Source organism: Mustelus asterias, chromosome 4 (assembly GCF_964213995.1).
Source record: "Mustelus asterias chromosome 4, sMusAst1.hap1.1, whole genome shotgun sequence".
Classification (NCBI taxonomy): domain Eukaryota; kingdom Metazoa; phylum Chordata; class Chondrichthyes; order Carcharhiniformes; family Triakidae; genus Mustelus; species Mustelus asterias.
In genome coordinates this window covers 728088-743326 of record NC_135804.1, presented here as the reverse complement: position 1 = coordinate 743326, position 15239 = coordinate 728088, and the positions used below count along the sequence as shown (strand labels likewise).

The 15239-nt window shown below is 46.2% G+C and overlaps 1 protein-coding gene across 15 annotated transcripts in view; it reads right to left on the bottom strand.

The window, feature by feature from the left end:
• The window catches only part of cbfa2t3 (CBFA2/RUNX1 partner transcriptional co-repressor 3), a 198972-nt gene that overhangs the window by 54212 nt on the left and 129521 nt on the right, over positions 1–15239 (bottom strand). For 9 of the 15 annotated variants that reach the window (XM_078210476.1, XM_078210480.1, XM_078210468.1 and 6 more), the window contains 2 exons: positions 8587–8828; positions 3381–3470 (listed from right to left, as the gene is read on the bottom strand). In XM_078210476.1, coding sequence (XP_078066602.1) covers positions 3381–3470; positions 8587–8826 — 330 coding nt within the window. In that variant the 5' untranslated portion in view covers positions 8827–8828. Of the gene's footprint in view, positions 1–3380; positions 3471–8586; positions 8832–15239 lie in introns of all 15 variants that reach the window. The other 6 variants (XM_078210474.1, XM_078210472.1, XM_078210477.1 and 3 more) reach the window with 1 other exon arrangement.

Genomic DNA, 15239 nt, shown 5'->3' with positions numbered 1-15239 from the left:
AGAAAAGGAAAACTGGAGACAGGAGAGAGAGAAACACAAAGAGATAAAGTGTTGGAACTCTAGACCTCAAAGAACTGCAGATGTTCAGTCCTTGGGGGAAGGCTAACTTTAGTGGGATTAGGCAGAAATTGGCAGCTGTTGATTGGGAGAGGCTGTTTGAGGGTAAATCCACATCTGGCATGTGGGAGTCTTTTAAGGAACAGTTGTTAGGGCTGCAAGACAGGCATGTGCCTGTAAAAAAGAAGGAGAGGAAGGGTAGGATTCGAGAACCGTGGGTAACCAGGGAAATTGAGGGATTGGTCAAAAAGAAAAGAGAGGTCCAGGCAGCTAAAAACGGAGGGAGCGCTGGAGCTCTGGAGTGTCTGATCCACTTCAGATCAGCCATGATCTTATTGAATGGCGGGGCAGGCTCGAGGGGCTAGATGGCCTAGTCCTGCTCCTATTTCTTATGTTCTTATGTTCAGTATATTCAAGCCTGAGGTCAGTACTCATAGATCATAGAAATCATAGAAACCCTACAGTGCAGAATGAGGCCATTCAGCCCATCGAGTCTACACCGACCACAATCCCACCCAGGTCCTACCCCCACATATTTTACCCACTAATCCCTCTAACCTACGCATCTCAGGACTCTAAGGGGCAATTTTTAACCTGGCCAATCAACCTAACCCGCACATCTTTGGATTGTGGGAGGAAACCGGAGCACCCGGAGGAAACCCACGCAGACACGAGGAGAATGTGCAAACTCCACACAGACAGTGAACCGAGCCGGGAATCGAACCCAGGACCCTGGAGCTGTGAAGCAGCAGTGCTAACCACTGTGCTACCATATACTGTTTGTATATGTAGGAAATAGCCACTGGGTCACGACCTCCTGGGTGTCCATTCCTCTTCGACAATTACATCGGCAAGTGGGATATGAAGATGGCAGACATCATCACTGACAACTGAGAGACACAGGCTGGTCACAGCCATAACCTCTGCAGGCTGACTGTTTGGAAGGGCATAGGAAGAGGTGAGCAGTAACAAAAAGCTCAGCTGGATGAATAGAGGGTCCAGAGAAAACAGGCTATTGAATCGTGCACCTTGTCAGCCTACTGTCTTACTCTGCACAATATGTAACAGAGGCTGGCATGGCAGAGTGGGGCTCCTGAAGCACACCAGGCAATGTTTAACTCAAAGCTGACCACCACCGTGCAAACCTATGCCTTACAGGACTGAAGACTGCCACAAGCCTAACAATGATGTGGAGATGCCGGCATTGGATGGGATGGGCATAGTAAGAAGTCTCACAACACCAGGTTAAAGTCCAACAGGTTTATTTGGTAGCACAAGCTTTTGGAGCGCTGCCCCTTCATCAGGTGAGTGGAGAGTTGGGTTCATAAACAGGGCATATATAGACATTATTATCGATAATGGTTGGAATGCAAGTCTTTACAGGTGCAGACAATGCCCAATGGAGAGAGGGTTAAGCACAGGTTAAAGAGGTGTGTATTGTCTCAAGCCAGGACAGTTAGTGAGATTTTGCAAGCCCAGGCCAAATGGTGGGGGTTACAGGTAGTGTGACATGAACCTAAGATCCCGGTTGAGGCCGTCCTCATGTGTGTGGAACTTGGCTATCAGTCTCTGCTCGACGATTCTGCGTTGTCGTGTGTCTTGAAGGCCGCCTTGGAGAACGCTTACTGAAAATCGGAGGCTGAATGCCCGTGACCCTTCCTATCGGGGAACACTCCTGCCTGGTGATTGTCTCCTATTGAGCCTAACAAAATTAAGGGATATGGAGATAGTGCGACTAATGCTATTAAGATAGAAGATCAGCCATGATCAAGTTTTTTTTACTTGAAGTTTATTTATTAGTGTCACAAGTGGGCTTACTGTAATGAAGTTACTGTGAAAATCCCCTAGTTGCCACACTCCGGCGCCTGTTCGGGTACACTGAGGGAGAATTTAGCATGGCCAATGTACCTAACCAACACGTCTTTTGGACTGTGGGAGGAAACTGGAGCACCCGGAGGAAACCCACGCAGAACGGGGAGAATGTGCAGACTCCACACAGACAGTGACCCAAGCCAGGAATCGAACCCCTGTCCCTGGCTCTGTGAGGCAGCAGTGCTAACCACAGTGCCGCCCCATACTAAACGGCAGAGTAGGCTTGAAGAGCTAAATGGCCTAATCCAACTCGTATTTCTCATGTTCTTAAAGGAAGAGAAGCAGAGACAATGGGGGACTAGAAAGCAGAAAGAGTGAGTTAGAAACCAAGGCGAGATAGGAAAAAGTGGGGCGTGGACAGGTAGCAGATGAAGTTTAAGGCGGAGAAGTGTGAGGTGATGCATTTTGATAGGAAAAACATGAATAGACAATATAAAATCAAAGGTAAAATTCTTAAAGGAGAGCAGGAGCAGAGGGAGCTGGGTGTATCTGTGCATTGATCATTGAAGGTGGCAGGACAGGTGAAGAGAGCAGTTAATAAAGTTTATAGTATCCTTTGCCTGATTAATAGCAGCATAGAATACAACAAGCAAGGAGGTTATGCTGAATTTATACAAGACACTAGTTAGACCTCAGCTGGAATACTGTGCACAGTTCTTGGCGCCACACTATCGGAAGGATGTGAACACATTGGGGAAAGTGCAGAAAAGGTTTACAAGAATGGTTCCAGTGATGAGAAACTTTAGCTATGTGGATAGATTGGAGAGGTTGGGATTGTTCCCCTTGGAGAGAGAAGAAGGCTACGAGGAGATTTGATAGAGATGTTCAAAATCATGAGGGGGCTGGACAGAGTAGACAGAGATAAACTGTTCCTGCTCGGAAAAGGATTAAGAATGAGAGGGCACAGATTGAAAGTGATTTGCAAAAGAAGCAAATGTGATGCAAGAAAAAACTTTTTCACACAGCGAGTGGTTGAGGTCTGAAATGCACTGCCTGGAAATGTAGTGGAAGCAACTTCAATCAGGCATTCCAGAGAGAATTAGATAATTATTTGAATAGAAACAAGGGTTATGGGGAAAAGGCAGAGGAATGGCACTAAGTCATGATGCTTTTTGGAGAGCCAGTTCAGACACGTTGGGCCAAATGGCCTCCTTCTGCACCGTAACAAATCTGGGATTCAGTGTGTGAGGAAGGAGGACACAGATGGAAAGAGTCAGAGACAGAAGTGGCAGAGTGTGGGAAAGAGAAAGTGGGTGCTCCATGTGAGGAGAAAGCAGGGGTTCAGCACAAAGTTCAAACTGCTCCTTTACGACTTTGAGGCACTCAAACTAATATTACATTCCTCAGCATCTACACAGTTCTGATACTCTCAAAATTACAAGAAGACAAATATCATACCTTAAAAGCAGCACCTTACCCAGGACAGAGGATAAAATGAGGTTGCTCCCTACCTTCAGAAAAGGAATGACAAAAGGTCTCAGGGGGAAGTTTGTTGCTTCTTGCAGCTTTGAATGAAACAGCTCAATGGTCCAGGTGGAATTCTGCGACACATGAAAATAACGTAATTAGCTCAGATATCAAAAGCAGCCACATCTTGACATCAGGAATACATCTACAGAGCGCATCAGCATTGTAACACAGAGATATATTAAAGATATACTGAGAACCACATGACAAATAGCTTCTCCAGCTGATAAAGAGCTGGACCACCTGACACATTGAGCACAACATGGGTCTGAAATGTATACTTCTTCAATGAAAAATAAATGGTTAGACTGCGATACAGCTGGAACACACTGAGATACAATTCACAACAAACAAATGGTGGGAGGCAGGGTGGAGAGGGAGACAGAGTATTCCAGGTCGCTGAGAGAAGAATAGAAATTTCCATGATACAGATCAGTATTTTTCAATCTTATTCAGCGACAAAGCAATGAAAGATTGCAATTGTTACTCCCTTGTTCAAAGAAAGGAGAGAAGGATAAACCCAGCAATGACAAGGCAGTTAGTTTCAGGTCCATCAGTGGGGAAGATTTTAGAAACTAACATCCAGAAGAAGATTAACAACCACTTATGAGCCTGGGCTAATAAAAGAAAGACAGCATCGATTTGTTTAGGGAAAATGGTGTTTGACTAATCTGGATGAGGTGGTAGAGACGGTACCTCTGATGTGTAGATGGACAAGGTGTTTGATAAAGTACCACATATTAGCCTGTTCGCAAAACTGAAGCCCATGGAATCAAGGGGATAGTAGCAGCATGAAGCCAACATTGGCTCACGGATAGAATCCATAGAATCCCTACAGTGCAGAAGGAGACCATCCGGCCCATCAAGTCTGTACCAACCACAATCCCACCCAGGCCCTATCCTCATAACCCTATGCATTTACCCTCTAATCCCCCTGACACCAGGGTTAATTTAGCGTGGCCAATCAACCTAACCCGCACATCTTTGGAGGAAACTGAAGCACCCGGAGGAAACCCACACAGACACAGGGAGAACGTGTAGACTCCGCACAGACAGTGACCCGAGGCCGGAATTGAACCTGGAACCCTGGTGCTGTGAGGCAGCAGAACTAACCACTGTGCCACCATGAGATAGAAACCAATGTTGTGGAGGATGGATTGGAAAGAGGTACACACTGATGTTCAGAATCATTGCCATTTCTGATATAGATCCATGACTTGGGCTTGTGAGTACAGGGCACAATTTCAAAATTTGCAGGTAATATGGAACTTGGAAGTAGAGTAAATAATGAGGAAGGAGTAATGGACTTCATGTTGATAGTGGGGGGAGAGAGGAAGAGAAGGAAGGGAACGGGGAGGGCGGAGGCAGGAGAGGGCAGGGGATGGACTGTGGGGAGGGGGAGAGAGTGAGGGGGAAAGGGCAGAGTGGAGGGGGGGAACAACCCCCCACCTGACTCCCCAAAGCCTGCCCACCATCTACAAGGCACAAGTCTGGGGTGTGATGGAATACTCTTGGTGTAATGGAAGGAACAGGGGAGGGAAGGTGTTGGAGGAGACTGGTGGGGTGAGGGGGGGGGGGGGGGGGGGGGCGGTGAAAAGTGAGTGTGCCAATAGAAGAGTTATGGGGGGCAGAGAGAGTAAGGGTGGATAGAGGGGCTAAGGAAGCATAGGAGGGTGAGGGGAGCATAGAGGAGGTTTGGGGGCTTAATGGGGTTGAGCTACAGAGGGAAAGGAGAGAGGGAAAGAAAGGATGTGAGAGGGGTATAGAGGGGCAGCGATGGAGATGGCAGAGAGAGGCACAAAGATGTTATGAGGGGCAGAGGAGGGGCAGAGAGGAAATGGGGCGAGTATGACGGTGGTGGGAATGAGAATGGACACTTGTGTGAGAGGGAGGAGGGGAGACTGGGAGGAGTGAGAATTGGAAGGAGTCATGGGCGAGTGGGAGGAAGGAGGATATTGAAGGGAGGGACTCAAACTTTCAGTTTCTTCACATCACTGAGGAATTTCATGGCAGTATGTGTCAGGGGAAGCAGAACGACAAAATTGCCCCACTCAAATGGCCATGGTTACGTTTTGAGCTGGACATCAGTAGTGTATTTGAGTTGATGAATTATTGACAGTGAAACATGTTCCACCCAGATACTCATCCATCTTAACAACAACAGAGAACAGGAGCAAGCAGAGAAGGTAATCAAGAAGGCATATGGCATGCTTGCCTTAATCGGCCGGGGCACTGAGTTTAAAAATTGGCAAGTCATGTTGCAGCTTTATAGAACCTTAGTTAGGCTGCATTTGGAATATAGTGTTCAATTCTGGTCGCTACACTACCGGAAGGATGTGGAAGCTTTGGAGAGGGTACAGAAAAGATTTACCAGGAATGTTGGGTAGTAAGGGCGTGGAATGCCCTGCCTGCAACAGTAGTGGACTCGGCAACATTAAGGGCATTTAAATGGTCATTGGATAAACATATGGATGATATTGGAATAGTGTAGGTTAGATGGGCTTTAGATTGGTTTCACAGGTCAGCGCAACATCGAGGGCCGAAGGGCCTGTACTGCGCTGTTATGTTCTATGGGGAGCATTAACTATGAGGAGAGTTTGGAGAAACTTGGTTTGTTCTCACTGGAACGACGGAGGTTGAGGGGTGATCTGATAGAAGTCTACAAGATTACGAGGGGTATGGACAGAGTGGATAGTCAGAAGCTTTTTCCCAGGGTGGAAGAGTCAATTACTAGGGGGGCATAGGTTGAAAGTGTGAGGGGCAAGGTTTAAAGGAGGGTGGTGGGTGCCTGGAACTCACTGCCGGGGGAGGTAGTGGAAGCAGATTTTTAAGGGGCGCCTGGACAAATACATGAATAGGATGGGAATGGAGGGATATGGTTCCCGGAAGGGTAGGGGGCTTTAGTTCAGTTGGGCAGCATGGTCGGTGCAGGCTTGGAGGGCTGAAGGGCCTGTGCCTGTGCTGTAATTTTCTTTGTTCAGATCTGTGAGCCACCATTCCATTGCTCCTGATTGGCCACTATGGAGCAAATACTCCAGGACATTCAATAGTTAGCCCAGGGGATTGGTAAGCCAGTGAGATGTTTAAAGGGGAAAAAAGAGAGAATAAAGGGAGGGAAATATAGAGAGGAGAGAGAAAAATAACAACAGATGACAGCATTGGTGAGAGGAGATGGTGCTGCCGTGGCAATGCCACTAGACTAGTAACCCAGAAACCCTGACTAAAGCTCTGGGTTCAAATTCCACAGTAAGAAGTTTAACAACACCAGGTTAAAGTCCAACAGGTTTATTTGGTAGCAAAAGCCACACAAGCTTTCGGAGCTCCAAGCCCCTTCTTCAGGTGAGTGGGAATTCTGTTCACAAACAGGGCATATAAAGACACAGACTCAATTTACATGAATAATGGTTGGAATGCGAATACTTACAGCTAATCAAGTCTTTAAGATACAAACAATGTGAGTGGAGAGAGCATCAAGACAGGCTAAAAAGATGTGTATTGTCTCCAGACAAGACAGCCAGTGAAACTCTGTAGGTCCAGGCAAGCTGTGGGGGTTACAAATAATGTGACATGAACCCAACATCCCGGTTGAGGCCGTCCTGGTGTGTGCGGAACTTGGCTATCAGTTTCTGCTCAGCGACTCTGCGCCGTCGTGTGTCGCGAAGGCCGCCTTGGAGAACGCTTACCCGAATATCAGAGGCCGAACGCCCGTGACCGCTGAAGTGCTCCCCAAAATGTGCTCCCCTGAAACTGCAGAGTTTCACTGGCTGTCCTGTCTGGAGACAATACACATCTTTTTAGCCTGTCTTGATGCTCTCTCCACTCACATTGTTTGTATCTTAAAGACTTGATTAGCTGTAAGTATTCACATTCCAACCATTATTCATGTAAATTGAGTCTGTGTCTTTCTCTGCCCTGTTTGTGAACAGAATTCCCACTCACCTGAAGAAGGGGCTTGGAGCTCCGAAAGCTTGTGTGGCTTTTGCTACCAAATAAACCTGTTGGACTTTAACCTGGTGTTGTTAAACTTCTTACTGTGTTTACCCCAGTCCAACGCCGGCATCTCCACATTCAAATTCCACCACAGCAGCTGCTAAATTGAAATTCAATGAATAAATCTGGAATTGTTTCAGTAATTCTGTAAAAACTCATCTGGTTCATTAATGTCCTTTAGGGAAGGAAATCTGCCGTCCTCACCTGGTCTGGCCGACATGTGACTCCAGAGCCACAGCAATGTGGTTGGCTCTGAAATGGTCCATCAAGTCGTTAACTTTAAGGGGAATTAGGGATGGGCAACAAATGCTGGTCCTGCCAAATAAAAATCAGCCTCTAATTGGATAACACCTTTAAAACATCCCAAAATGCTTCCACAGGACCATTATCAAGCAAAATATGACCCAGAGCGACACAAGAGACATCAGGGAAGATTACCAAAAGCTTGGTCAAAGATGTAATTTTCTATGGTTCTATGTGCGTTTTAAGGAATGTCTTAAAAGATAAAAGAAAAGTAGGGGTGGAGATCTTTAGGGAGGAAATTCCACAGTTTAGGATCCAGGCAGCTTAACTATTAAAATCAAAGATGCTCGAGAGGCGAGAAATGGAGGAGTGCGATTATCTCGGAGGGTTGTGTTGCTGGGGGAAAGTAGAGAGATGGGGATGGGAGATCAAAGTATTGTTTAAGTCGGAGCCTGTGTAGGTCAGGAATGATGGGTGGACAGTAGTTGATAGAAGCAAAAACATGCTCAGTATAGAGTTTTGGATGACTTCAAGTTTACAGAAGGTGGGAATAGTGAGGCTAGCATTAGAATACTCAAATCCAGAGAATACATTTAAGTGCAAGGGTGAGGATTTCAGTGGCAGATGAGACAGGGCAGAGTCAGGGAGTTAAAACAGGCAGTCTTTGTAATCTTGCAGATCTGTGGCTGGGAGCTCATCTCAGGGTCAAATGCAACATCGAAGGGAAACAGGTTTCATTAACTGAGTGAAATTAGAGAACTGGTGCCAGAATACAGACACCTACAAGCAGTATGGAAGAATTCAAGTTTAATAAATTCCAAGTAAAACAGGAACTGGTTCCAGTATTCCAATTATAATGGGTCTGTGTCACACTGTCCTCAGAGAATTACAGAAAAGTCCAATTCTGAGCTAAAGATCTGCTGAGGATTGCTCAATTAAGATCAAGGAACTACCTACCACAAGACCCAACACCAAGCTCCTCACACGCTCTCCGATATCTGGAGATAGATCATTGGCGAACTGCTGCAGCGTAGTCAAGAAACGCTTCAGTTTGCAGAGTTGTCTGGCTCCACAGGCGGGAGGCAACTGCTGGTTACTGAGAGAGGCGGTGGTTGAGGTGGCAGGGCCATTGCTGAACCCATTGGGGGTGGATGAAGCTCTGCTGATTGCAGTCATTGAGTGATTGGTCCCATTCATCTCTGCTAAGAGAAAAACAAAAAGAGTTGGGCTTAGTCCCAGTCGAGGGTAAAGTTAGGAGTGGCTCACAGTCCCCAGTCTATTCACCCAGATCCTGATGATATCACATCCTGGTACAGATTTCATCAATTAGGCACACATTATTATCACACATGAAGAACAGATGTAGGCCTTGCAGGCCCACAAGAAACACCCTGAAAATACTGACAAAACCCTAAGACCCTGTGCATACTGACACACTCCCAGAGACACTGTAAATACTGACACACTCCCAGAGACCCTGTAAATACTGACACTCCCAGAGACACTGTAAATACTGACACACTCCCAGAGACACTGTAAATACTGACACACTCCCAGAGACCCTGTAAATACTGACACTCCCAGAGACACTGTAAATACTGACACACTCCCAGAGACACTGTAAATACTGACACACTCCCAGAGACACTGTAAATACTGACACACTCCCAGAGACACTGTAAATACTGACACACTCCCAGAGACACTGTAAATACTGACACGACCCTTAGACCCTCTAAATACTGACACACTCCCAGAGACCCTGTAAATACTGACACACTCCCAGATTCACTGTAAATACTGACACACTCCCAGATTCACTGTAAATACTGACAAATTCCCAGAGACCCTGTAAATACTGACACACTCCCAGAGACAATGTAAATACTGACACACTCCCAGAGACACTGTAAATACTGACATACTCCCAGAGACACTGTAAATACTGACACACTCCCAGAGACACTGTAAATACTGACACACTCCCAGAGACCCTGTAAATACTGACACACTCCCAGAGACAATGTAAATACTGACACACTCCCAGAGACACTGTAAATACTGACACACTCCCAGAGACCCTGTAAATACTGACACACTCCCAGAGACACTGTAAATACTGACAAATTCCCAGAGACAATGTAAATACTGACACACTCCCAGAGACCCTGTAAATACTGACACACTCCCATAGACACTGTAAATACTGACACACTCCCAGAGACCCTGGAAATACTGACACACTCCCAGAGACACTGTAAATACTGACACACTCCCAGAGACCCTGTAAATACTGACAAACTCCCAGAGACAATGTAAAAACTGACACACTCCCAAAGACCCTGGAAATACTGACACACTCCCAGAGACCCTGGAAATACTGACTCTCCCAGAGACCCTGTAAATACTGACACACTCCCAGAGACACTGTAAATACTGACACACTCCCAGAGACCCTGGAAATACTGACTCTCCCAGAGACACTGTAAATACTGACACACTCCAAGAGACACTTTAAATACTGACACACTCCCAGAGACACTGTAAATACTGACACACTCCCAGAGACACTGTAAATACTGACACACTCCAAGAGACACTTTAAATACTGACACACTCCTCAGGATGCCCTGAACGTTCTGACACTCTTTAACTGTTTTAAGGCACTAACAGACATGGCTACTTTTCTTTCCCAGGCACTTTTGGAAAGAGAAGGTTTGTCTGTTCGTACCTTTGAACAGTTAACAAAGATAGATAGGTTCTTGATTAATAAGGGGATCAGGGGTTATGGGGTAAAGGCAGGAGAATGGGGATGAGAAAAATATCAGTCATGATTGAATGGCGGAGAAGGCACGATGGTGTGAGTGGCCTAATTCTGCTCCGATGTCTTCTGGTCTGATAGTCTAATGGTTAATGTGACAGCTACGGTGGAGAAATTAGGGAATGAGTTGAAAGAAGGAACTAAAAGGTCAGCACTTGAACCTTGAGGAGGATAAGGACCTTCCTGTTCGTGATCAGGTAAAGTTAGCTCGACTTCAATTACAAATGAAGCTATGTGAATTGCAAATCGACAAAGGCATCAACTAGAATTCAAAACAGAAGAAAAAAAAGAAAAAAGTATCAAACTGGATTCTCTAGTTTCTGATAACGGTACAATGTTTACGAGTGATTTGTTCCAAGACTTTACTGTGAGGGAATGGAATACGTCATGTGCATTCTGAGCTTTTTCACTCAGCGCCAAATGAGCTGCTCAGACACTGAAGGAGGGATTGAGGAGAATAGCAGCTGATACTTTGGGAACCACGCTCTCCCGTTCTTGTTCCAGTATCAGATCACACCACAAACAGCAGGACTCTATCTCGCTGAATTATTGATAGGTAGGAAGCTAATGTCTCACCTGGATCTGCTACAGGGATCAGTGCTTGGTCCTCTGCTCTTTGTGATTTTTATTAATGACTTAGAGGAGGGGGCTGAAGGGTGGATCAGTAAATTTGCTGATGACACCAAGATTGGTGGAGTAGTGGATGAGGTGGAGGGCTGTTGTAGGCTGCAAAGAGACATAGATAGGATGCAAAACTGGGCTGAAAAATGGCAGATGGAGTTTAACCCTGATAAATGTGAGGTGATTCATTTTGGTAGGACTAATTTAAATATGGATTACAGGGTCAAAGGTAGGGTTCTGAAGACTGTGGAGGAACAGAGAGATCTTGGGGTCCATATCCACAGATCTCTAAAGGTTGCCACTCAAGTGGATAGAGCTGTGAAGAAGGCCTATAGTGTGTTAGCTTTTATTAACAGGGGGTTGGAGTTTAAGAGCCGTGGGGTTATGCTGCAACTGTACAGGACCTTGGTGAGACCACATTTGGAATATTGTGTGCAGTTCTGGTCACCTCACTATAAGAAGGATGTGGAAGCGCTGGAAAGAGTGCAGAGGAGATTTACCAGGATGCTGCCTGGTTTGGAGGGTAGGTCTTATGAGGAAAGGTTGAGGGAGCTAGGGCTGTTCTCTCTGGAGCGGAGGAGGCTGAGTGGAGACTTAATAGAGGTTTATAAAATGATGAAGGGGATAGATAGAGTGAACGTTCAAAGACTATTTCCTCGGGTGGATGGAGCTATTACAAGGGGGCATAACTAAAGGGTTCGTGGTGGGAGATATAGGAAGGATATCAGAGGTAGGTTCTTTATGCAGAGAGTGGTTGGGGTGTAGAATGGACTGCCTGCAGTGATAGTGGAGTCAGACACTTTAGGAACATTTAAGCGGTTATTGGATAGGCACATGGAGCACACCAGGATGATAGGGAGTGGGATAGCTTGATCTTGGTTTTAGATAAAGCTCGGCACTACATCGTGGGCCGAAGGGCCTGTTCTGTGCTGTACTGTTCTATGTTCTATGTACATCCAGATGTTAAAGCGGGAGTGGGAAGGAGACAGAAAAGCAGAAGGAGAGACATGGCCACCAGGCGAAGAGAGACATTTCAACCTGAATGATAGTTTCTATGAGAGGAATTTTGACAGTAACCAACAATAGCTGCCTGGAGTTACTCTCAACCAAAGTGCTCCAGTATCTTTGGGAGTGAAACTGACCAATGGAGGAGTCGTTCGCAGACACGAGGATCACATTCATCTACACCGTGACTTAGAGACAGCAACAATTCCAGATAACACGGTAGAAGGAAATGCTGCTGTGGACATTGGACAGGAGGTGGGTCCCGATGTACAAAGATTTTCAGTGGACTCTACTCCAGGAGAGGATGAGGGACATTCATTCACAGATACTCAGCCTATTCCTGTGCCCACAAGTCCAGCCTCACTGGTGTCTATGGAGTCACCAGTGTCTCCCGAGTCACCGGGGTAGTTGCAAAGCTCCTGAAAGACTGGTGTTTACTTGAGACATGAGTCTCATTGTGCTTCTTCCCTTAAGGGGAATTGAAATTAAGTGGGGAAGCAGTGTTATGGAGTGTTACAGTGGGCATCTTCCGATTTGAACGTACATACTAATGTCTTTAGCAGCTATGAGCATGCACGAGTGATGTCATCAGTGGCGTGGGCTTTTGCAGGCCTAGTCTTACCACGAGGGAGCTGTGTAACTCGCTGCCTCCAATACTGAGTCCACGCTGTACTGTATTTCAATATTTTTATTAACAATGAAGATTGAGTATCATAAAGCTTTCAACTACCTTTTTGTGGCCAGGTTAGCACAGTGCTGTAGCATGCTTCTAAATGAGCGGGTGTAGCATTCACAGATACCACATCGCACTGGGAGACAATGATAGTTAAACTGCCAACCAACAAAGTGGTAAATTGTCTAGATTTATCCTGTTGGGGAGGTTTTAAACAAATGGGACACGGAGTAGATGAATAGTTGGGAGGGAGGTTCAGTCAGATATAGAAGGAAACCTAGGTCAGTCCAACAGGCAGAGAAGGCAAAAAACAACAAAGAACAAAGAAAAGTACAGCACAGGAACAGGCCCTTCAGCCCTCCAAGCCTGTGCTGATCATGGTGCCCTAACTAAACTAAAACAAAACCTTCGGCCCTTACTTGGTCCATATCCCTCTATTCCCTCCCTATTCATGTACCCTTCCTGATGTCTCTTAAATGTTGCTAATGTGCCTGATTCCACCATCTCCTCTGGCAGCGCGTTCCAGGCACCCACCACTCCCTGCGTGAAAAACTTCCCCACACATCTCCCTTAAACTTTCCCCCTCTCACCTTGAACCTGTGCCCCCTTGTAATTGTCACTTCCACCCTGGGAAAAAGCCTTTGACTATCCACCCTGTCTGTGCCTCTCATAATTTTGTAGGCCTCTATCAGGTCTCCCCTCAGCCTCTGTCTTTCAAGTGAAAACAATGCTAGTTTATTCAACCTCTCCTCATAGCCAATGCCCTCGAGACCAGGCAACATCCTGGTGAACCTTCTTTGCACTCTCTCCAAAGCTTCCACATCCTTCTGGTCGTGTGGTGACCAGAACTGCATGCAATACTCCAAATGCAGCCTAAACAAGGTTCTATATAGCTGCAACATGATTTCCCAACTCTTGTACTCAATAGCCTGGCTGATGAAGGTAAGCATGCTGTATGCCTTCTTAATCACCTTGGCCACCTGTGTTGCTACTTTTAGAGAACTGTGGACCTGCACGCCCAGATCCCTGTGTATGGTAATATTCCGAAGGGTTCTGCTATTTACAGTATAATTCACACCTAAATTTGATCCTCCAAAATGCATCACCTCGCGTTTGTCCGGATTAAACTCCATCTGCCATTTCTGTGCCCAAGTCTCCTGTTGTATCCTCTGACAATCCCCGGCACTATCAGCAACTCCATCAATCTTCGTGTCATCCGCAAACTTGCTAATCAGACCACCTGCATTTTCCTCCAGATCATTTATATATACCACAAACAACAGAGGCCCCAGCACTGATTCCTGCGGAACACCACTAGCTACAGATCTCCATTCTGAAAAACACCCTTCCACCGCTACTCTCTGTCTTCTATAACCAAGCCAGTTCTGTATCCATCCAGCCAGCCCACCCCGAATCCCATGTGATTTTAGTTTTTGTACCAGTCTGCCATGTGGGACCTTGTCAAACGCCTGACTAAAGTCCATATAAACTACATCCACTGCCCTTCCCTCATCAATTTTCTTTGTCACCTCTTCAAAAAACTCAATCAAGTTGGCGAGACATGACCTTTCCTGTACAAAACCATGCTGCCTGTCACTAACTAGTCCATTTTCTTCCAAATGTGCAAATATCCTGTCCCTCAGTATCTTCTCCAAAAGCTTCCCCACCACTGACATCAGGCTCACTGGCCTATAATTTCCTGGATTATCCCTGCTTCCTTTCTTAAACAAGGGAATAACATTGTCTATTCTCCAATCCTCTGGAACCTCATCTGTGGTCAAAGAACATAAGAACATAAGAAATAGGAGCAGGAGTAGGCCATCTAGCCCCTCGAGCCTGCCCCGCCATTCAATAAGATCATGGCTGATCTGACGTGGATCAGTACCACTTACCCGCCTGATCCCCATAACCCTTAATTCCCTTACCGATCAGGAATCCATCCATCCGCGCTTTAAACATATTCAGCGAGGTAGCCTCCACCACCTCAGTGGGCAGAGAATTCCAGAGATTCACCACCCTCTGGGAGAAGAAGTTCCTCCTCAACTCTGTCTTAAACCGACCCCCCTTTATTTTGAGGCTGTGTCCTCTAGTTTTAACTTCCTTACTAAGTGGAAAGAATCTCTCCGCCTCCACCCTATCCAGCCCCCGCATTATCTTATAAGTCTCCATAAGATCCCCCCTCATCCTTCTAAACTCCAACGAGTACAAACCCAATCTCCTCAGCCTCTCCTCATAATCCAAACCCCTCATCTCCGGTATCAACCTGGTGAACCTTCTCTGCACTCCCTCCAATGCCAATATATCCTTCCTCATATAAGGGGACCAATACTGCACACAGTATTCCAGCTGCGGCCTCACCAATGCCCTGTACAGGTGCATCAAGACATTCCTGCTTTTATATTCTATCCCCCTCGCAATATAGGCCAACATCCCATTTGCCTTCTTGATCACCTGTTGTACCTGCAGACTGGGCTTTTGCGTCTCATGCAC